Below are 22,537 nucleotides of genomic sequence, written 5' to 3'. Positions count from 1 at the left end.
GTACCAGACTATTAGGTACCAGAAATAGTCTGGCAACTGCAAGCCTGCAGTTTTGGCTGTGTTTACCTAAATGTTGTTACCTATGGATACAAGTACTACTACAAGGTTTCCATATAAAGAGCTCACTTAATGACCATTCAAACAACCATATCTACTGAAGCTGGGATTTATTCCTCTTCAGAGCATCCTATTCTTTACCTTCTGAGTCATTTCAACAAAGCACAGAGCAATTCACCCACATAGGGTGCAGCAGAGACCTCACAAGTAGGCAAGAAACAAAACAGGCTTTGTTTCCTGGGAAAGGGGGCAGGGCAGCTACAAAAGAAAGAATAGCATTACCAACTTCTTCCCCAGGGTGATATACTACTGAAATCTCAATGTTTCCAGTTTTAATAACATTTCTAAAATGTAAAGAGAGGGGAAAAAGCAAAACTAAAACCCTACAAACGTCAGAATTAAAAAAATTATAATATGCTATATTTTTATGTGCAGAGTCTGTGCTTCTTGGACTATGAAAAACTGTTTCAAGTTTTACTTAACAAATCAGTCCTGACAGCTTTATAGTATAAAACCAAGCATTCAGCAATTACTGAAAAATAAGACTTTCTCTAAAAGAAAAGAAAGGGGGTTATCAACCATAGATCACTTCCTTGGTTTCATTCTAAACATGTAAATTTCTAAACTTTAGACAATTTTTAATTTGTAACCTCAAAACCTTAAAATATTACAAAGTATTACAGATCTGTTAGTCACAAAATTTGGGATAATAAATTCAATTCTAGTAGTAAGCATAAATTTAAAATTAGAAACAATTTTCAAACTATTAAAATACTACTCTATATCAAATCTCCCACAAGCACACTTCTTTATTTTGTTTAGTATTTTATCAAATGTCTTTTTTTTTTTTTTTTTTTTTGTAGAGACAGAGTTTCACTTTATGGCCCTCGGTAGAGTGCCGTGGCCTCACACAGCTCACAGTAACCTCCAACTCATGGGCTTAAGCGATTCTCTTGCCTCAGCCTCCCGAGTAGCTGGGACTACAGGCGCACGCCACAACGCCCGGCTATTTTCTGGTTGTTTTGCATTTTGGCCAGGGCCGGTTTGAACCCGCCACCCTTGGTATATGGGGCCGGCGCCTTACGGACTGAGCCACAGGCGCCGCCCATTTTATCAAATGTCAGACATTGCCTATTTATATATTATTACAGCATGGTTTTGTTCACAGTATTTACAATCAAAATTTGTTTTTTCTTACACCTACATGTGTACTAAAGACTATAAAACAGTAAACATGTTAAGAAATCTGTGCACTATTTTCGAACAGTAAAAATAAAACATGGAACACTCACTGCCAGCTCAAAGTATTTACTTACATGCTATAAATTATTATGCTATAAATCAGCATAATAATTTATAGCATGTAAGTATAAATTATTATGCTACAAATCAGCATAATAATTTATCTACTTAAATATCATTTTTTGGGGGGGGGCAGAGTTTCACTTTGTTACCCTCAGTAGAGTGCTGTGGCATCGCAGCTCACAGGAACCTCCAACTCTTTGGCTTAAGTGATTCTCTTGCCTCGGCCTCCCAAGCAGCTGAGACTACAGGTCCCTGCCATTTGGGCATGTTTTATTTTTTTTAAAAGAGACGGGCTCTTGAACCCGTGAGCTCAGGCAATCCACTGGCCTCAGCCTCCCAAGTGCTAGAATTACAGGCATGAGCTACCATGCCTGGTCCTTAAATAACATTTTAACAACAGTTTTCCAGTGAAAATGACTGCTTGATTCAAACGGAAAAGTTGCCTCTGACAGAAAGAGCAAAAGGCCTGGGTCTAAACCCTAAGAATACATCTTTTTACGATCAATATGCAAAAGATGTTTCCCAACTAAGCTGTGTACTTAAAATGATAATGTCATTCCTAGGAATAATTTTTTTTTACTGTGATAATTCACATACCATAAAATTCACTGTGTAAACATGTACAAATTTAGTGGTTTTTATATACTCATAGAACTGTAAAGCTATCACCACCACAATTTTCAGAACATTTTCATCACTTCAAAAAGAAATCCCCATTATCTATTAGCAGTATACTCCTGACTGCTCCAAGCCCCGGTCCAGGCAACCACCAACTTACTTTCTATCTCTGTGTGTCTGCCTATTCTAAATATTTCATACAAATGGAATCAAATAATATGTGGATTTTTGTGATTAGCTTCATTTAACATTGTGTGTTCAGTATCTGCTCATGTTGTAGTATGTATAAATATTGCAGTCCTTTTTATTGCTAAGTAATATTCTGCTCCATGAATACGCCACATTTTCTTAGTCTACTTATCAACTGATGGACATCTGCGTTATTCCACGGTTTGGCTGTTGTGACTAGTAGTGCCACGTCACAGTCACGTACAGTTCTGCTGTGCACACACATTCTCGATTCTTTTGCATATATGCCTAGGAAGAGAATTGCCAAGCCATCTGTAAATGTTATGGCTAACTTTTTGAGGACCTGGCAACTATTTTCCAAAGTGGCTGCATCATTTTTTAAGCACGAAGGTTCCAGTTTCTCTACATTCTGGTCATCGCTTGTTAGAAAAGAGAGTTAAGTGATACCTTAACACTCTTCTGATTTGCATTTTCCTAATGCCCCACACAGTGGGAACAGTTCACCTACTCCAAGATCCTGCTTTAGGTGTTTTCACAGATAAAATAATCTCTCCCATCACCTAGCACTTCTTGATAACTATTAATATTTAGATCAATCTAGTTTCTTCCTCCTCTAACCACCTATCAAAAGACTAGCACATAAATTCATTGTAATGGTTATTTTTTTGAACAATACAATTGTGAATGGAGCTAAAAGACAAATACCTACCCAACTAAACATTTTCTCTTCATCACCTCATTAAGCAGTTTGGGGCGGGACACAAGGGTTGCTAAATGAGGTGAGCCAGAAAAGGGAAAAACTGTTTTAACTAGCTTTCAGCTCTGTCCCCAGAGTGAAACCATGGTTTTTCCTCCTACTATGAAAATAAAATTTAAAGTTTAGTTTGGAAAGAAAGTTCAGGTAATGAGACTATTGCTCTTTAAGAGAAGGGGAATTACATTTTAAAATACACCTGCCACAATGAATTCATGTCAATGAGTAAACAGGTGCATTAGTAACAGCTTTCTTTATAATTTCATATATTTATTACCATTAATGTTCTTTCACTGCGGGAATTTGTAATTTAGAAAGAGATTTATACCTTAGAGTTTTTACTGGTAAGTACAAAAACTGGTCCTCTCATATAGTCTGCAGTTTGGCTTTTCATCCTTCAGTGCCACTCTTCCCAAAAGGCTTCCTTGATCACCAAGGTACAAGTAAGAAGTCCATCTCCCCACGTTACAATCCCCACCCTTTTCAGACTGGTCTCACTCTGTCACCCAGGCTACGGTGCAGTGGCATCATCATAGCTCATTGCAACCTCAAACTCCTAGGTTCAGGCAATCCTTCCATCTCTGCCTCCCCAGAGTGCTAAGATTCACAGGCATATGTACTAGACTGTTTATTGCAGCTCAATTCACAATCGCCAAAATGTGGAAACAGCCTAAATGCCCACCAATCCAGGAATGGATTAACAAGCTGTGGTATATGTATACCATGGAATACTATTCAGCCATTAAAAAAAAAAATGGAGACTTTACATCCTTCGTATTAACCTGGATGGACGTGGAAGACATTATTCTTAGTAAAGCATCACAAGAATGGAGAAGCATGAATCCTATGTACTCAATTTTGATATGAGGACAATTAATGACAATTAAGGCTATGGGGGGGAAAGCAGAAAGAGGGACGGAGGGAGGGGGGTGGGGCCTTGGTGTGTGTCACACTTTATGGGGGCAAGACATGATTGCAAGAGGGACTTTACCTAACAATTGCAATCAGTGTCACCTGGCTTATTGTACCCTCAATGAATCCCCAACAATAAAAAAAAAAAAAAAAAGATTAACAGGCATAAGATAACTCAGCCTGGCCCCGTTTCCTTTCACAGTACCTTGTTAACTTATTATGTTTTATTGCACTTAACGCATTTTGTAATGATTATTATTTACTTGTTTAGTAGCTTGTCCCTAACCCCATGGTGGCTAGTCTCAAACTCCTGAGCCAGGTGCCTGGCAGGTAATTGGCACCCAAACATGTGTTGAATGAATAAATCCTAAAACAGCTTCTTTCCCTGGTTAGTAGATGCTATTAGCAATACATGGGAGACCCTTCCAGTGGAAGCAAGTCCAGAATGTTCTAATGACCTCAGCGACTAGGGCAGCAGAACAAAATGAGTTCAAAACAGAACAAAAAATCTGAACTACTTTCCTTCTAATTTAACTTAAATTTGACTTTTCTAAATATGCTCTTTAAAATCTAAGTAAGGTTTTTCTGGTGTGTTTGATGTTAGGAGTTTTAGTAACACAACACAAATAAGCCATTATTGATTTAAATTATCATTTGGTGAGTTTGGTGGTCTTAAAAGGGGTTTTTCCTAACATTTCAGATTAGTATGAGGGTACAAATAATTAGGTCACACTGTCTGCATTTCTAAGATAAAGTTCAAGTTGTAGTTGAGCCCTTCATCTAGGGGTGTGCTGTATATCCTTACCCTGTACAAATTAGATGAAAGCTGACCAACCACCCTCTCTCCTCCCCTTTCCCCCCTTTTTCCTGTTTTTTTTTTTGAGACAGAAAATCCCAATGTCACTTTAGGAAGAGCGCAGTGGCCTCATCATAGCTCACAGCAACCTTGAACTCCTGGGCTCAAGTGATCCTCCTGCCTCCGCCTCCCAAGTAGCTGGGACTACAGGTGTGTGCCACTAAGCCTGGCTGATTTTTACTTTAGTAGAGATGGGCTCTTGCTCAAGCTCAGGCTAGTTTCAAACTCCTGAGCTCAAACAATCTTTTCCCCTCAGTCTTCCAGAGCGCTAGGATTACTATGGGAATGAGCCACCCCACCTGCCCACAAAAAGTTTTTAAAATCCTGTGTGAATAATTTCCTCATTATATAAACAAAACAGAAATATTTCTTCACAATATGATCATCTGTACTACTGATCAAGTAGAAGTAACACATGAAGTCAGACAATTCAGTTAGTGAGCTCACGTTAGCAGCACTGTACACAGCTCGGGACGGTTCCATAAATTTGGTGCGTCAGTGTCCCACAGCCATGTTCACACCAATGTGTGCGAGCGTCTCACTGAGAGGTATTCATTATTGTGTGTTTTTGTGTGCCACTGGGGGAATACTGGGGCTTGAATTAGAGCAAGAAACAAACATTACATTTCTTGTTGAACTTGGCAAGAGTAGAAATGAAATCAGGGCCATAAACCAAGTTTATGGGGATAATGCCATGAAGAAAATGGCTGTGTAAAAATGGACTAAACATTTTTCTGAGCAGTGCCCATCGCTCAGTTGGCAAGGGCGCCTGCCACGTACACCTAGGGTGGCAGGTTCGAACCCGGCCTGGGTCTGCTAGGCAACAATGACAGCTGCAACCAAAAAACAGCCAGGTGTTGTGGCGGGCGCCTATGGTCCCAGCTACTTGGGAGGCTGAGGAAAGAGAATTGCTTAAGCCCAGGCTTTTGAGGATTTTGAGGTTTTAAGCCACGGCACTCTGCCCAAGATGACAGCTTGAAACTCTATCTCAAAACAACAACAACAAACATTTTTCTGAGGGAAGAGAAAGCATCACTGATGGAAAGAGGTCAGGGCGGCCAGTAATAACCAGAACTGATGAAAACACTGCAAAAATTCATTCAACTATACATCAAAATCACCAGGATGGTGAGAAGCACAGCACACCAAGCAAGCATCCATAGAGAAACAGGAAAATCTTAAATGAAAATCTTGGCACGAGAAGGGTGTGTGCAAAAATGGTCCTGAAGGAGCTCACCCATGAAGAAAAAGCAAAGGAGAGTCAAAGTTTGTTTGCCAAGACCTTTTAGAAAGGGAAGACAATGTTCTGGGCTATGTGAGGAAATAAAGGTGTCAAATATGATCTTGAAACAGACGTCAAAGTGCACCAGGGAAGCCAGCCATTCTCCATGACCACAAAATTCCTCAGTCTGAATCAAGAGAGTCAAAATGATGTTGCTAACCTTTTTTATTATCAGAGGAATTGTTCATTATGAACTTGTACCATCTAGACAAACAGTTAACTAAGTTTTATTATTTGGAGGTGCTGAAAAGCCTGTGTGTGAAAAGGATGAAAATGACCTGAAATTTTCACCAACTCATGGCTTTTGCATCATGAAAATGTACCTACCAGCTCATACAGCACTGTCTGTGAGGGAGCTTCAGCCAGTAAACAAATACTGGAACATCCTCCCTACTCACCTGATATAGCACCCTAATGTCTTTTTTCTTTACCTGAAGATAAAGGAATTATAAAGGCATTTTGATGATGTTCAGGTCATCAAGGGTAATATGACTACCGATTTGTTAGCCATTCCAGAAAAAGAGTTCCAAGATTTTCTAGCACGAGTTCACGAACTTAATTGTCATATCTCTATCCATTTAACCTCATTAACACATGTCTGTTCACCCTTGATGAGTAAAGGATTAAGTACCTATCATAATTAATGAACTATTTTGGTACTATCCTACTTAATTTTTCCCCTGGCTTACCAAAATATTAATTTTTAAATTTTAAAAATAAAAAACTAAATTAAAAAATATACACAGTTAGTCCAAGCACTCTGGGAGGCTGATGCAGGTGGATTGCCTGAGCTCTTATGTTGGAGACCAGCCTGAGCCAGTGTGAGATCTCATCTCTAAAAATAGCTGGGCTTTGTGGTGGGTACCTGTAGTCCCAGCTACTTGGGAGGCTAAGGCAAGAAAATCACTTGAGCCGAAGAGTTTGAGGCTGCTGTGAGCTATGATGCCACAGCACTCTATCAAGGGTGACAAAGTGAGAGACTGTCTCCAAAAAACAAAAATAAAACATACACAGTTCAGACATACATACTAATACAATTACCAGTGTTTACTTTAAAATATATCCTACTGAATTTAACGTAAATCCTTTAAAATGAATAAAACCATAGAGCTCAAGAATTGGCTAATTTTGAGAGAGGGAAGGAGCCCTGTGTGTGCCACACCTTCTGGGGGCAAGACATGATTGCAAGAGGGACTTTACCTAACAAATGCAATCAGTGTAACCTGGCTTATCGTACCCTCAATGAATCCCCAACAATAAAAAAAAAAAAAAAAAAAAAAAAAAAGAATTGGCTAATTTTGATATTCATTCTGTAATCTTATGTGTTAAAATATTCATTTTGCCCACATCAGCAAGTCCCCAAACTGTAAATGCTGGCGTGAATTTGGAGAGAAAGGAGTACTTTTACACTGCTGGTGGGACTGCAAACTAATACAGCCCCTTTGGAAAGAAGTAAGAAGAATACTCAAAGAACTCAAAACAGAGCTTCCATTTGATCCCACAATCACATTACTAGGCATTTACCCAGAAGAAAAAAAAATCATTTTATCGTAAGGACATTTATACTAGATTGTTTACTGCAGGTCGATTTACAATCGCCAAGATGTGAGAACAACCTAAACGTCGATTAAGCCAGGAATGGATTAATAAAGTGATATATGGATACCATGGAATACTATTCGGCCATAAGAAAAGACAGAGACTTTATATCTCTTGTATTAACCTAAATGGAGTTCAAACACATTCTTCTTAGTAAAGTATCACAAGAATGGAAAAGCAAATATCCAATGTACTCAATACTAGTAGTATGAAGACAGTAGATGAGCTAATACACACCCATGTGAGAGAAAAACCTCAATTTGATTCAAGATGAGGGGAGGGGGAAGAAGGGAAGGGGGAGGGGAGAGGGAGGCGGATGGGTGTGCTCCCACTTAAGGGCATGATGTGAGGGTATATGGCACACCTCCTGGGTGTGGGATACAACTACAATGGGGACCACCTAACGAATGCAAACATTGTAACCTAATTGTTTATAACCTTGCATTAATATGAATTTAAAAAAATTAATAAAACATTCATTCCCTGTTTTAAAGTTAAAATGTAGTGAGGGAGACAGTAACAGTCTCTAATAGCATGTATTAAACCAGGTTTTGCTAAACAGCCTAAAACTATGCTTGGTATACGCTTACATTAGAATTCCTAGCATGTCAGATTACTGGGCATTCTAAATTTTTGAAACAAGCTTCTAACAATGCACCATCTTTAAGACAGGAAAGTTGAATCCTGCTAATATGCATGTTTAATCTCCTATATGCTTCCAAGAGTTTGAGAGTATAGATAAAGTTTAAATATTCCACCGTCCGTCAGATTTGTTTCCCTGGGCATACTCACCATGTGATAAAGCTTATATTTAGATTAAAGACTGGAAGATTTCCCTGTTTCCTCTTCAAAAGGAATTCCCAACTGTGACCAGAGGACCCAAAGTTAAACATAAATGGTGGAAATAAATAGCTGGAAAGTATCTCTGAAACCTCAATGCACTCATACCAAAAAGGAGTGTAAGAAGTAATCTTAAGCAAGGGTCCAAAGCAATTAAGGAAAAATTTGAAATCTAACATACTGTATTTGGTTAATTGAAAACTAGAAATATTCTCAAGACTACTACTCTAACTCAGTCACATTTTACAGATATATCAAATTATGTCAAGAGAAGTTAGGTATCTTTCTGAACCAGTTGGTTACACTGGGATACCAGAAGAACTAGGGTCTCTTGATTCCCAATTCAGTAGGCAATTTTTTCTACATTGTAATTTAATTCAATTGAATCAAGTACATTATATAACTAACATATGGAAAGGGTGCTGGCCTCTACTGTAGATATGAAAAGTAGATTTTTGGCATAGAAAATGCCAGGTGAGAGCAATGTTGTAATTAATTTTCTCCCCGGATAATGTAGATATAAAACACCATGAAATATCACATTTAAAGAGTTAGTAGTAAGGGGCGGCACCTGTGGCTCAAAGGAGTAGGGCACCGGCCCCATATGCCGGAGGTGGAGGGTTTAAACCCAGACCTGGCCAAAAACTGAAAAGAAAAAAAAAAAAAAAAGAGTTAGTAGTAAAATGAAAGACACGTAGAGGAGGTAAGTGAATCAGTAAAGAACAGAAAAACTAGAGAAATCACACTTAATGAAAGTTCTGGGAGTAGAGCTGTATTCACAAATGTGAAGGGAGGTTCTGGATGATAAAAGGACGCAAGCCTTATAATGCAGTATGCCAGTCAAGGGAAGGTCAAGCTGAGGAGGAAGGACAATCTCTTAAGAATATGCCAGAAGTGAGCGTGAATTGCAGATCATTTAACTATATGGCTTCAAAGTTTGTTCTGACCAGAGATCTTATAATTCTCTCCTGTGATTACAAATTCATTACCTTTGGGTAATTTCCTTAAGATGAGTCACAATACAGATACAAGGGCATTAAATCACTGTCGTTTTCCTCCCTCTGAAATTTCCATGTATTAGGGATTAGGTATGTTTATAAAAAATTATCTTCAATCTTAATTTTTTATAAACTATAGGTGTCATGAGGTTTCAGCTCTGTCACTTTCAACTATGTAACCTTGGATAGTTTCAAATTTGGGGCAACCTTTGATCTCCAACCTTTCCCAAATTTTTTTTAAAAAAATATTTGTTGGTCGTTTTGGGAATCATGATAACCAGGTGGGTGTGTGGCATTTACTGGGCCAGGTTGTGTTGAATGCCCTGCAGTGTCCAGAATATTAGCATTCCCATTGAAAAATGCTGATTAGAGGATTCATAAAATCTTTTTAAAACCAAATTTGTGAGGTTTATCTGTTAATAATTTTTAGTTAGCAAAAATACTTTTTACCTAAAATACACATTTTTTTCCTATCCTCAATAGTTCCATAACGAAATACTGATAGATTAGATCACAAGGAAAGATTTAAGAGTTGAAAGGGAGTGCGGAATCAAGCAAAAATTATTAATAAATTCTCTAAAATAATCTAAATCTTTGTTATTTACAGAATAGTTTTTAAATGTTAAAGAACAAAAAAAAAATCAGATAATGAACCAACAACAAATTATTTGATTTCCTAAAATTATATAACTTATTAACATCATATGGGATGTGAAGGACTGATAAAATATTCTAAATACAGTCACTGCTTAACAACTAGGACATGTTCAGAGAGACATGTCGTTGGGTGATTTCATCGCATACAAACACCAGGGAGTGTCTATACTTTTTCAAACCCAGATGGCACAGCCTACTATATACCTAGGCAGTATAGCATAGCCTATTTCTTCTAAGCTACAAACCTATACCATATGAATATTGCAGGCAATTGTAGCACAATGCTAAGTATTTGTGTATCTAAACATAGAAAAAGTACAGTAAAAAAAATGATATTATAACCTATGGGACCACTGGTACATATGGTCCATCACTGACCGACCCCCCTTTATGTGGCATACCACTACTTTCTAGATATAACTAATCTTAAAGCATATAACTATATCCTAAGTATAAATAATTTTTAAGCATCTGGAAAAAATAGTATTATAAAAAGTGTTAAGGGCTGAAGGAGGTAATAAAATTAAGTCTATATGAGGGTATACCTCTTAAGATACCAAAAGGCATGCAACTACTTGATTTAAACTAAGAACTGATAAATACTTTATAATAGAGATTTGAAGAATATAGGAAAGCAAACTCTACAACCATGAAACCATTTGTTTATGTTTGCATGGTCCAAGGGTCAGAAATAAGGAGATAGTTTATATTTCTTTGACAGAGATAAAACATAATCCACTACGTAGAACTTCAGATTTCAAAGAAAACTTCAAATCTAGCAGCTAACAGCTTGTCTCTATTTGCTGTCACTCTAGATCAGAGAAACCCCCACATTTTTTCTTTGCTCCCTCCCTTCAGTTACACTTGAGCTCTCTGACTGAAAAGGTCTGGAACAGATTAAAAGTCGGGCTACACAATAAAAAGCTTTGGCACACTGTCAGGCCCGTCTGGGATACACATACACAGAAGGCCCAAAAAGGGAAACTAAATGCAGTCAGAGAAGTTTAGGAAGCTTTTCTGAACCTAACAAATCGTCTGCCTGTGTGTATTGAAGGTAGGGAGGCAGTATTTTGTTGTCCCCCAATTAACATAAAAGGCCAAGCTGTGTGTATGATTAATAAATCTATTTAAGTAACTGCAAAGTTGTTTTATTTCACTGTTTTAACTAAAAAAAAAAACCCAAACAGAAACACTTTGTTCTAATTCCTGATCTCTGCAGTTAGTGAAGAGCTGTCATCATTTTTATAATCTTATAGGAAAAAAATCCACAACACTCCTTAAAATTTCCAAAATGTGGGGAAGTTATATTCATTTCATTAAAGATGATTGAAGGAAACATGGCTGTTATTATTGCAGTCCACACAAATGGCAACATTTAGTAAATTCTCTAACTTCCTTGGTTTCCTATTTCAACTACTGAGCTTATTCAAATATTAAACAGAATCTGAAGTTGCAAATTAGTAACATGGCACATTACTGTTTTAACACCTAAACAGGTCTTAAAGCTCAAAAGGCCAGCACTTAAAGCAAACTGGGTATCTGTCAAAATGACAGTCTCTACCCTGCCCCCACCTTTGACTTTATTTGAATAGGAGGTTCGTTTAGTAAGTCCATAAATCTAACCACTCAGTCAGTTTGGGGCAAATCCGAATATTATTTGTTTTTTAAAAGGTATACACAAGACACGGGAGAACTGTTTATAATGTTCCTTACAGGAAAGTTATTTTATGCGACCAGCTCTGGATAGAGGTTTCCTCCTTCTTTTTCCACCCAGGGTTGTGTTTTGATGGCATTTACAGAGTTAATTCCTCTTTCCCAGAAGGGCCCTGCAGTTGCTGTTAGGTCAACCCCTGTAAAGCTTCAAAGGTTCTGAGTCCCCTCAGTCTGACCTAGTCAGCGATATGCACGTTGTTTTCATTTAGCTACATCTAGCCTAAGATGAAAGTTTCAAAATTACAATTATCTACCTCTTTTTAGATCCATTTTCCATGGCTTTAGAAAAATATTTCTGAAACAAATGAAGAGAATAAAAACAGCAAAAACCAACAACCCCCCCTCCCCCAACACACTTGAAAGAAAACTACATATATACAGAGAGGGCCAAAAATTGCATACACATTTTTTTTTTTTTTTTTTGGAGACAGTCTCAAGCTGTCGCTCTGGGTAGAGTGCCGTGGTATCATAGTTCACAGCAACTCAAACTCTTGGGCTTAAGCGATTCTCTTGCCTCAGCCTCCCAAGTAACTAGGACTACAGGTGCCTGCCACAACGCCCGGCTATTTTTGTTGTTGTTGTTGCAGTTGTCATTGTTGTTTTAGCTGGCCGGGGCCAGGTTCAAACCCGCCAGCCTCAGTGGATGCAGCCAGCGCCCTACCCACTAAGCACAGGCACTGCCCAAAATGTATGCACATTTTAAGAGAGAAAAAAACTGTATTAAAATTGTAATACTCAATATATACCAAAAATAAAAGATGAATACAAATCACATTTGAGAGTACCTCTTGTAATTGCAGAAGTCACATGTAACTTGAGTGTTAGAATTTTAATACATTTTTTCCTTTCTTAAAATGTGCATACATTTATTAGCATCTTCTGTATAGACCAAGAAACAAAAAGGCACTGAAGAACTAGAACGTCCTTGTCAAAATGTACACATTTGGGAAAGGACAGTTCATTTGTTGTAAACAGTGATTTACTGATGTAATCTGGAGAGGAACATGGTTTGCTTTTTGTTTCCTAAATAAAAAAGGAAAAGGACTTTTATTTTAAAGAGAGAAAGAGAAAAAGGGGAGAGAGAGAGAGAACTGCTGTCACTGGACCATTTTTGGAGTAACCTTTCCCCTGATCCAGGATGGGAAACACAATACCCAGGCACTGGTGGTATTCATCACTCACAGAAGTTAAGCATATGCAGACACCAGGTCACTCACAAAAGCTGATATTCCAGGTTTGTGACAGCCTGATTATTACTGAAGCTAAAAAGATCATTTTAATTCTTCTAAAAGATCCCTTTTTGTCCCCCCAAATGTGAAAGGAAGAGTGATTCTGGTTAGTCAGCCGCTACAACATTCCTCCACCCCAACCTGAGCAGCCTTGGCTAAAAACCTGATTTAGATCTAAATTTCTCAAGGTTTAAATGAGAAGTATAAACATAATACTAGTAAAAGTTGGGTGGGTAGTCATTTTCTAATACTATAAACCAATTCTACTTTATTTAAATGTGCTTTCCCAAATTCAAATACAAAAATTATCTAAAAAGGTTTTGAGATGAACCTTTACCAAAACGAGGGTCAAGCCTGGGGTCTAGCCAAGAGGTGGTCTTGTTCTTATGGTTTATATAGTAAATCTCTCCATCCTGAGTCATGGCTTGTTCCCATCCATCAGGAAGAGGACCTATAATACAGAAAAAAAATCATGGTTGGTTTTTATTTGGTGTAAAAAAAGTGGGAGGGGTGCTAATTTAAAAAGAAAACACATCTTGACATAAAGCAATTCATTAAAACAGATTTAAGCCTGTGTTCAGAGAAGAAAGGTAACCCTATAATACCTACTTCTCCTCCACAAGAAGGAAACCGCCAAATAATAAAAATTGACATCTCCAGAGACACAAATTTTAAAAAAAGGTTTTCAAAAAATCATTTTGGAAGTCATGACCTAAATAATTATTATTACTATTAATACAAGACAGGGTTGCCCTTGCAGCTCAGGAGCCACTTGCCAATCCAATCAAGTTTGGTGACAGCACCTTCCTAGGAACTCCAAGGTCCCCCCCGCCCCAAGAGTCTTTAATAAGGAATACACACAGGTGTTCTCAGAATATCTAAAATAAACATTCTATTTAATACAAAGCACATTTTAGCTAAAATTCCCACTCTCCATATATTTCATTCTTTATGTGACTGGCTCACACCAAGAAAATTCTATCAAAAACTAGTCTGAATTGTCTTATTTTTAAACAGATCAGAAATTGCTAGCAGGTGGGAGTTGTGGTTAAAAGTTTAAAGTTTTTGGTGGCTTGAAATCAAGGGGGCAGGATTAAGTGCTAAAGCTGTTGGAAGGCAAATTACTTAGGAAGGAAGAGGGGAAAGAAAAATACCATTTCAAGGCTGTGAAGTGAAGAAACATCTAAGATAGGGCTGAAGTTTAGTTAAATACAAAGATTTTTCTACTTCTGTGGGGGGTAGGGAAGCAACAGCAATGAAATGAAAATACAGGCCTAAATAAATAACTAAAGTATCCGAACCTATTTCTTCTTTCTCTCCTTATCCCTTCCAGCTCTCCAACTTCCCATTACCACCAGGAGTCAGGACAGGCAAGTCAGAACAGGCAGGGCAAGAGGTATAAACTGGAACCAAGTGTGAATACACGCCTAAAACCTTTTCTTCCGTGCACTAATGTGAATTGAGCACTTACCATGCGTCACTGTTCTATGTATGTTATGTACAATAATTCATTTAATCCTCACAATAAGAAAAGACATCAGCAGTAATATTATTCCAATGAGGAAACTGAGGCAAAAAATTGTTAAGTCTGGCACAAATCACAAAGCTGTTTGGTGTCAGGGATGATACTCAAACCCGGGCCGCCTGATTTCTGGCCTAATATTTTTCGTGATTCCCCCTCTCTTTATTCATCTCCCAAATTCAAGACCACCGTGTACAAAAATGGAGTAAAGTTCCTTCATTCCATATAGATGGTCCAAGCCCAGCCCCTTGACAATGCTGAATAAGTAACTTTGGTTAAATAGACCACTCACACAAGGCCCATGAAATCCAAACCCCTAATTTTAGAACGGTTTCGCTTGTATTAGAAATAGATCAACTTGCTATTGTATTGTCAAAAGTCTGCTTTAATGGGGCAAAATCCTGTGTGGAACTGGAGTAGTCTATATGCGGAGAGTGCATGGGGGACCCTTCCCCACAAACACACCATCTGGAGGGGGAGCTCTATACACGATGCTAACCAAGTCCAGAGTTAGAATTTGCTGTAGGTATCCCAAGTTTACTAAGAAGTAAATGGGAAGCAAAACTGTTCAACACATAAAAACACATGCAACACATATAAACCTTTCCTCACTTGCTTTCATTGTCATTTAGGGCTCTACTTCTCTATCAGGAAGACAAAACTCTTATGAATTGAGTATTAATAGTTTGCTACTAACAAGGGCTTGATTATAAACTGTATTTGAAAAACAAGTAACTATGTTTCACATGCCACGCGAACATGGTGATGAGCAAGTCAATGGTGGTCACTCAATGGCTTTGGGGCTCAACTCGACTACCCCAAAAGACTGCACCACAGCTTTCAGATATGCTTGAATGTATGGATTCTGTATCTTTAAAAAAATTTTTAGATGGGTGAGGTCTTCCTCAGTCTCTCAAGCTTGAGTGCAGTGGTGTTATCATAGCTCACTACAGCCTAGAAATCCAAGCTTTAAGTGATCCTCCCACCTCCCAAGGAGCTGGGACTATGTAGTGCAAATCCACCAGGCCCTGCTCTTATCTTAACAGCATTACTTTCTACTTCAGTTGAGTTAAAAACACAAGAGCTATCTTTTTTTTTGAGACAGTCTCACTTTTGTCACCCTTGGTAGAGTGTTGTGGCATCACAGCTCACAGCAACCTCAAATCCTTGGGCACAAGGGATCCTCTTGTCTCAGCCTCCCAAGTAGCTGGAACTACAGGCACCTGCCACAAAGCCTGGCTATTTTTAGAGACGGGGACTCCCTCTTGCTCAGGCTGGTCCGAAACTCCTGAGCTCAGGCTGGTCCGAAACTCCTGAGCTCAGGCAATCCACCTACCTCAGCCTCCCAGAGTGCTAGGGTTACAGGTGTGAGCCCCGGGGCCCGGCACAAAGAGCTACTTAGATACAAACCCATCTTCTCTGCCTGTTGCTCTCATTCCTTACTGTAGATTCTCTCTGATTGGCCTGCTGTAGTCCATCTCTAAGAGTTTACCAGCTCTTTTTCTTCACCACTATAGAGCTTCCTTCCTCAGTGACTAACTTCTCATTTCTTCTCTCTCCTGTGTCTTCTGTCAAAAAGCCACCAGAGGCCGGGCGGGTGGCTCACTCCCAGCGCTGTGGGAGGCCCAGGCAGGTGGATTGCCTGAGCTCAGAGGTTCGAGACCAGTATGAGCAGCAGTGAGCCAGAATAAGACCCCATCTCTACTAACATCAAAAACAGCCAGACGTTGTGGTGGGCGTCTGTAATCCCAGCTACTGGAGAGGCAACGGGACAGAGCATCACCAGAGGAAGAAGAAAATAAACCAAAAAAAAAAGTACTTCAAATGAAGAAGAATGAACAAGGAAGCTGAAATTAAAACAAAAAAAAGCCACCAGAGTTTTCTTCTTAAAATACTTTCGTATCAACTTTTACACGTCACTCATCTGCCCTGCTATAAAACATTTCCATTACTTTCTACCATCAACAGGAAAATGCCCAAATCCTTTACCAGCACTTTAGACTCACTTTTAAAGTTTTCTTCAGATCCCAATTTTCCCACCAACTATTCACAAAATCATGCCAATTCCGTGTATATGCTGTTCTCATTGTCACAGACATCTTGCATTCTCACCCCCCAGAATAAATTCTTATTCATCCTGTAAGAGACGGTTGAGGTCACCTCTTCAAAATTCAGTCTTTCCAGATTACCTCAGACAAAAATTAGTTTCCTCTTCTACTCTCTGACTCGGCACCTGTAGCTCTGTGACTAGAGCACCAGCCACATACACCAGACCTGGTGGTTCAAACCCAGCCCCGGCCTGCCAAACAACAATGACAACTACAACCAAAAAACAGCGGGACCTTGTGGCGGGCGCCTGTAGTCCCAGCTACTTGGGAGGCTGAGACAAGTGAATAGCTTAAGCCCAAGAGTTTGAGGTTGCTGTGAGCTGTGATGCCACAGCACTCTACCGACAGCAATATAGTGTAACTGTCTCAAAAACAACAACAACAAAAAAAACAGAACTGTAATTACTTATTTACATGTTTGTTCTCCTGGCAATGACTTATGAACCTGAGTAGTTGCTCAATGAATGTTTAATGGAAGAATGAATGTTCTGCCTTGCAAGTAATACTTAACTTTCTACAAATAAGCTTAAAATCATACCGTACATACAGTATTTTCTTTCTTTTGAGACAGAGTCTCATTGTGTCACCTCAGTACAGTGCTGTGTCGTCACAGCTCACAGCAACCTCAAACTCTTGGACTTCAGCAATTCTCCAGCCCCAGCCTCCCAAGTAGCTGGGACCACAGGCACCCGCCAGAACGCCCAGCTATTTTTTTTTTTGTTGCAGATGTCATTGTTGTTTTAGCTGGCTGGGGCTGGATTTGAATCCTCCACACTCAGAGCATGTGGCCGGTACCCTGCCGACTGAGCTGCGAGTGCTGCCAGTACATACAATATTTTCAATTAACATGTTTCTGAACGAAATGTCAATGACAGATGTTACTAGTCTAGTGTCTTTTGCCCATTAAGTTCATGAGCTAATGTTTACAGATTACTTAAACATATAAAAACCCCGTATAACACTTTAAACATTATGGAAATGAATAAATAGAAAGACAGTTCCCTGTAACCCACTCCTCAGGTGGAAGAAGGAACACTTTCCATTTTTATGACATGCTTCTGACTTTTTCCCTGTGCACAAGCTGTCACACACACGCGCAGGCCCAGTGGTGCTGACTCCACCTGTGCCATCCCTGCATTACCTCCTAACAGACTGTGGGCATCGTTTCTTGACACAACACATTCTTTTTCAGTGGCTCTTTAGAGTCTATCGTACTAATAGACTAGAAATCATTCATCCCTTTCCCCCCGCATTGGCTATCAGAGCTGTTTCTAATTTTCTTTTTTGTTATAAACAGTAGTGCAGTGCACAACCCCCGGGGCAGTGACAGCAGCAGCTTCTACACAGTTCGTCCCACAACCCCCGTCGATGGCGCTGTTTCACTTAAACCCACACAGTGGCTCCATTTATTACTGGGATATTCTGACCCACATTACATGCAACAGGCAGTGACTCTGAAGAGGTTTAGTAATATGGCAGACAGTTGAGTTTCTCACTAGGACTTGAACCCAGGGAGTCTGATTTTAAGCTTCTCCTCCTTTCATTTTAATCTACACAATATGCTGCTTCCTAAAGATACATATAGGCAGCCCCCGCTTTATAAACATCCAACTGATGTACAACTTACACTTACAAACAAGGGCCGTTATAGGTAATCAGTAAATGTACCTGTTCCAACTTACCTACAAATTCAACTTAAGAACAAACCTACAGAACCTGTCTTGTTTGTGACCAGGGATTGCCTGTGCACATCCTGCCAAAATTTATGCCAGTGTGGCCACAGATTAAATTCTCAAATTGGAATAGTGACTTTGTCTCTTTTATACCTAAGTTTTAATCATTAAGTATTAATTTCACTAAAATTTTTTAAAAAATTAAATTCAGGGAACTTTTCACCAGTAAGGTTCTACATACCACAATTAGAAACAAACTTCTAGACACAAATTCTGGAGTAATAAGCTCAGTGCAAATAACAGTGTAGTGAATGTTGCCTATTTTCTCCACATTCCCAATTAGAGAATTAAATGTGCATGTAAAATAGAATTATACATATAATTTTGTGTGTACTTAATTTATACCAAAATATAAGCCAAACAGAACACTTTATATTCACTGATGTCTTTCATTTAATACTCTCTGCATAAAAATATAGATGGCCCAAAATAGAATGTTTTACACTGAAAGAAAGCTGATCAAAGCCAAAGACTAGATTAGAAAAGATAACCTTCAAAGAGCTATGCCACAACAAAGTAAACAATAATAGAGTGAAAAAACAACCTATAGATGGGAGAAACTATCTGTAAACTACTCATCCAACAGGGGATTGATATCCAAAATATACAAGGAACTGAGACACACCGATAGCAAAAAAAAAAAAAGATCTGAAGAGACATTTCTCAAAAGACAATACACAAATGGCCAATAAATACATAAAAAAAAATGTTCGACATCATTAATCATCAGAAAAATGCAAATCAAAATCACGATGAGGTACCACTTCACCCCAGTGAGGATATTATCAAAAGACAATAAATGTTGGGGAGGATATGAAGAAAAGAACTCTTACACATTGTTGGTGGGAATACAAACTAATACAGTCACTGTGGAGAACACTATGGAGGTCCCTCAAAAAACAACTGAGAATTTATATAGGAGAGACAGCTGCACCCCCACGTTTACCGCAGTACTATTCACATTAACCGAGATAATGGAAATCAACCTGGGTATCCAACAACAGATGAATGAGTAAAGAAAATTGTGTGTGTGTATAACACACACACACACACACACACACAACCACAGAATATCATTCATTTTTAAAAAAATGAAATCCTGTCACTTGTGGCAATAGGACACTACATTGAGTAAAACAAACCAAGAACAGAAAAGTTAAATACTGCATGTTATAACTCATATGTAGAAGCTTAAAAAAATTGATCTCATGGGATTAAAAAATAGAACAAAGGATACCAAAGGTTGGGAAGGGAAGGATGTTGTGTGACGGGAGACGCGAACGAACAGCAGCTTTGCTATGGGTGTAAAGTCTCTCCTGTAATTATTGTATCAAGAAACAGACTACACGAAATGAGATGGCGTGTAGCGAAGATCTTTATTTAGAGGTTTGATTTTATACCTTTCTAGTCACGTAAACATCTATTAGTTTTACCATTATCTCAATTTACCTATCTGAAATCAAGTAAAAAGGAAATATCCTGTTACCACATCAATCACTTTTGCAGTAAACATCTTTTAAACACTGACTAATCTCTGTGCAGGTGTGTAAACAAAATCATAAAGAAGAAAGTAAACAAGGGGAACAGAGTTAATGGAAAAATATTTTCAAGCATTCACTCAGTTTACTCAGTATGAAGTAACGACTGTGTCTTCTCCTCAGGGCAGAGCACCTATAGACCTCTGACAATATGTTGTTAACATAAGTCAACCCTCTGGCCCGTATCTCTGAGGAAGGACGGCATGACCTTTGATCTCAGGCTTCACGGGGTGTACAGCTTCAGAGAAATGGCTTAAGGAATTTACAACTCCAAGAAAACCAACTCTGGGTATAGCCCAGGGAGGTCCAGGTCCCTTAAGCCTCTGGAAGAAAAGCAAGTCATTTTAAACTCACACTGAATTCACTTTGTGTGCTTGATGTAGGATATGTTTATTTCTAAATATTATCCTACAAAGGATAAGTAGAAATTTGTCAAAGGATACAAAAGTATAACCAGGTAGGAGGAATAAACTCTATAAGGAGTGTTCCATACCACAATATATAGTTTCAAATAGTTAGAAGGAGGATTACCTAACCCCAAGAGTCTGAGGTTGCTGTGAGCTGTGACACCAGGGTACTCTACTGAGGGCAACAAAGTGAGACTCTGTCTCAAAAAATAAATAAATCTAAAAATAAGTAAATAGCTTTGCATTATAATTGAATCTTTAGTAGTAAAATTAAGATGGAGAAAATTGAAAAGAAACAAATCTTCAAGACTTAATGGAACAAAACAGATCCAGGTTTTATTCACACTAAACATTTTTTTTTTTTTTTTTTTTTTGGCCGGAGCTGGGTTTGAACCCGCCACCTCCGGCATATGGGACTGGTGCCCTACCCCTTGAGCCACAGGCACCACCCCACACTAAACATTTTTAATTAAGTGTTCCTTAGAAGAAATTCAGTGATTTGCTTTTTAATGCAGGATTCCAAGTCATCCTGTTAAACTAAGCTAACTGTTGAGTAGCCATGAAGAAGAGAAAAAGCAGGAATGAGATGTTTTCTGAATCATTCAGTCACACGGGTTCCTGAAAGTCTCCTTTAAACATGTTAGAGCTGAAGTCAGAATGGAGTCAGGTCCATAGTTCGAGGGGGGAAATCTGGGCTTCCCACAAAAATAAATTTCTAAGGAGAGATCACAGGGGCTGGGTGCAGTGGCTCACGCCTGTAATCCTACCATTCTGCGAGACTGAGGAGGGTGGATCACCCGAGCTCAGGAGTTCAAGACCAGCCTGAGCTACAACGAGATTCCTGTCTCTACAAACAGCCAGGTGTTGTGGCAGGCGCATAGACTGAAGTGAGAGGATCTCTTGAGCCCAAGGTTTTGAAGTTGCTGTGAGCTGGACACCAAGGCACTCTACCAAGGACAATAAAGTGATACTCTCATCTCCAAAAAAAAAAAAAAAAAAAAAAAGGGAGAGATCACAGGGACAAATCAAAATTATCTTAAAATATCTTTACACTTAATTTATATTCTGATTTTGATGTGTCATAAATATTATAACATCTCCAAAATGTAGTTTATAAAATGAAGTACATTGAAGTGGCAATATTTTATTTACCTAAAATGATCAGAAATGGTGCCCTCAAACATCAGCATGCATCAGAACATCTCGAAGGTTTGTTAAAACGTATGTTGCTGAGCTGAGCCCTATCCCTACTCCTACACCATCTGATTGAGGAGGTCAGGGGTTGGATCTCAAAATTCCCAGGTGATGCTGAAGCTGCTCGTCACTTGAGAACCACCGATCTATTAATAAAACCACAAAATTATTTAGCTGGTAAGAAATGCCTCTTGAATTCATCTAACTCAAAACCACATCTATTCTTGTTAAGCAGTTCAGTGATCAATCTGGGAATGGCATGCTGCCACATCTGCTAGGATGAGACAAATGGCTTCCGTTTATCAGCATAAATAAAGCAGTCACAAGAAAGTTGGTACTTTTTCTTTAAAAAAAAAAAACAAACTTGAATGGCCCAAGCTATTATTAAGAAGTAGGCCAAAATTCATTTCACATTTGAGCCCTAATAATCAGATAGAAATGAGGAATAGGCATTGAGAGGTTAAGAAGAACTGATGTGACCCCTGGGAACTATTACTGGTCACTTAGCTTCGGATCATTTTTAGTTAAGAACTCTCCGCTTTCTTAGAACAAAGAAAGAGCCCTTGCTCTGTACTGGAGAATATTTTCCTCACAGCTTAATCATAGTATTTATTAGGTTGTATTATTTCATGATATGTGCTCTCTTCTAGGCTAGACAGTGAAATTCCTGAACACAGAGGTACATATTATATATTTTTCTACTTTATTGTCCAGTACAGTGCCTACTTAAGAAAAAGTGGATATAAATGTTGACAAAATGAAATTCCATTAATATCCTTTATTTATGCTTGTGAAACAAAATATTGTTTCATTCTTTCTATGTAAGTTCAAGTTCTCTGTTATTTTAGTGATGCCATTTAAATTGAAGGCACAGGGTGATACCAAATTCTTTTTTTTTTTCTTTCTTTTTTTTAAGAGACAAAGTCTTACTTTATCGTCCCCGGTAGAGTGCCATGGTGTCACACTGCTCACAGCAAGCTCCAACTCCTGTCCTGGTCTTAGGCGATTCTCTTGCCTCAGCCTGCC

General features: G+C 38.6%; 1 protein-coding gene across 12 annotated transcripts in view; it reads right to left on the bottom strand.

Annotated features, from left to right (window-relative positions):
• Positions 1-22,537, bottom strand: part of YAP1 (Yes1 associated transcriptional regulator) — a 130,967-nt gene that overhangs the window by 25,848 nt on the left and 82,582 nt on the right. For 4 of the 12 annotated variants that reach the window (XM_053560891.1, XM_053560895.1, XM_053560893.1 and 1 more), the window contains exon 4: positions 13,341-13,460. The exons of 4 other annotated variants lie outside the window; for them this stretch is intronic. In XM_053560891.1, the coding sequence (XP_053416866.1) occupies positions 13,341-13,460 (120 nt within the window). The remainder of the gene's footprint in view (positions 1-13,340; positions 13,461-22,537) is intronic. 4 more of the 12 variants (XM_053560892.1, XM_053560896.1, XM_053560894.1 and 1 more) reach the window with 1 other exon arrangement.

Source organism: Nycticebus coucang, chromosome 14 (genome assembly GCF_027406575.1).
Source record: "Nycticebus coucang isolate mNycCou1 chromosome 14, mNycCou1.pri, whole genome shotgun sequence".
Classification (NCBI taxonomy): Eukaryota; Metazoa; Chordata; class Mammalia; order Primates; family Lorisidae; genus Nycticebus; species Nycticebus coucang.
This window is presented reverse-complemented; position numbering and strand designations above follow the sequence as displayed.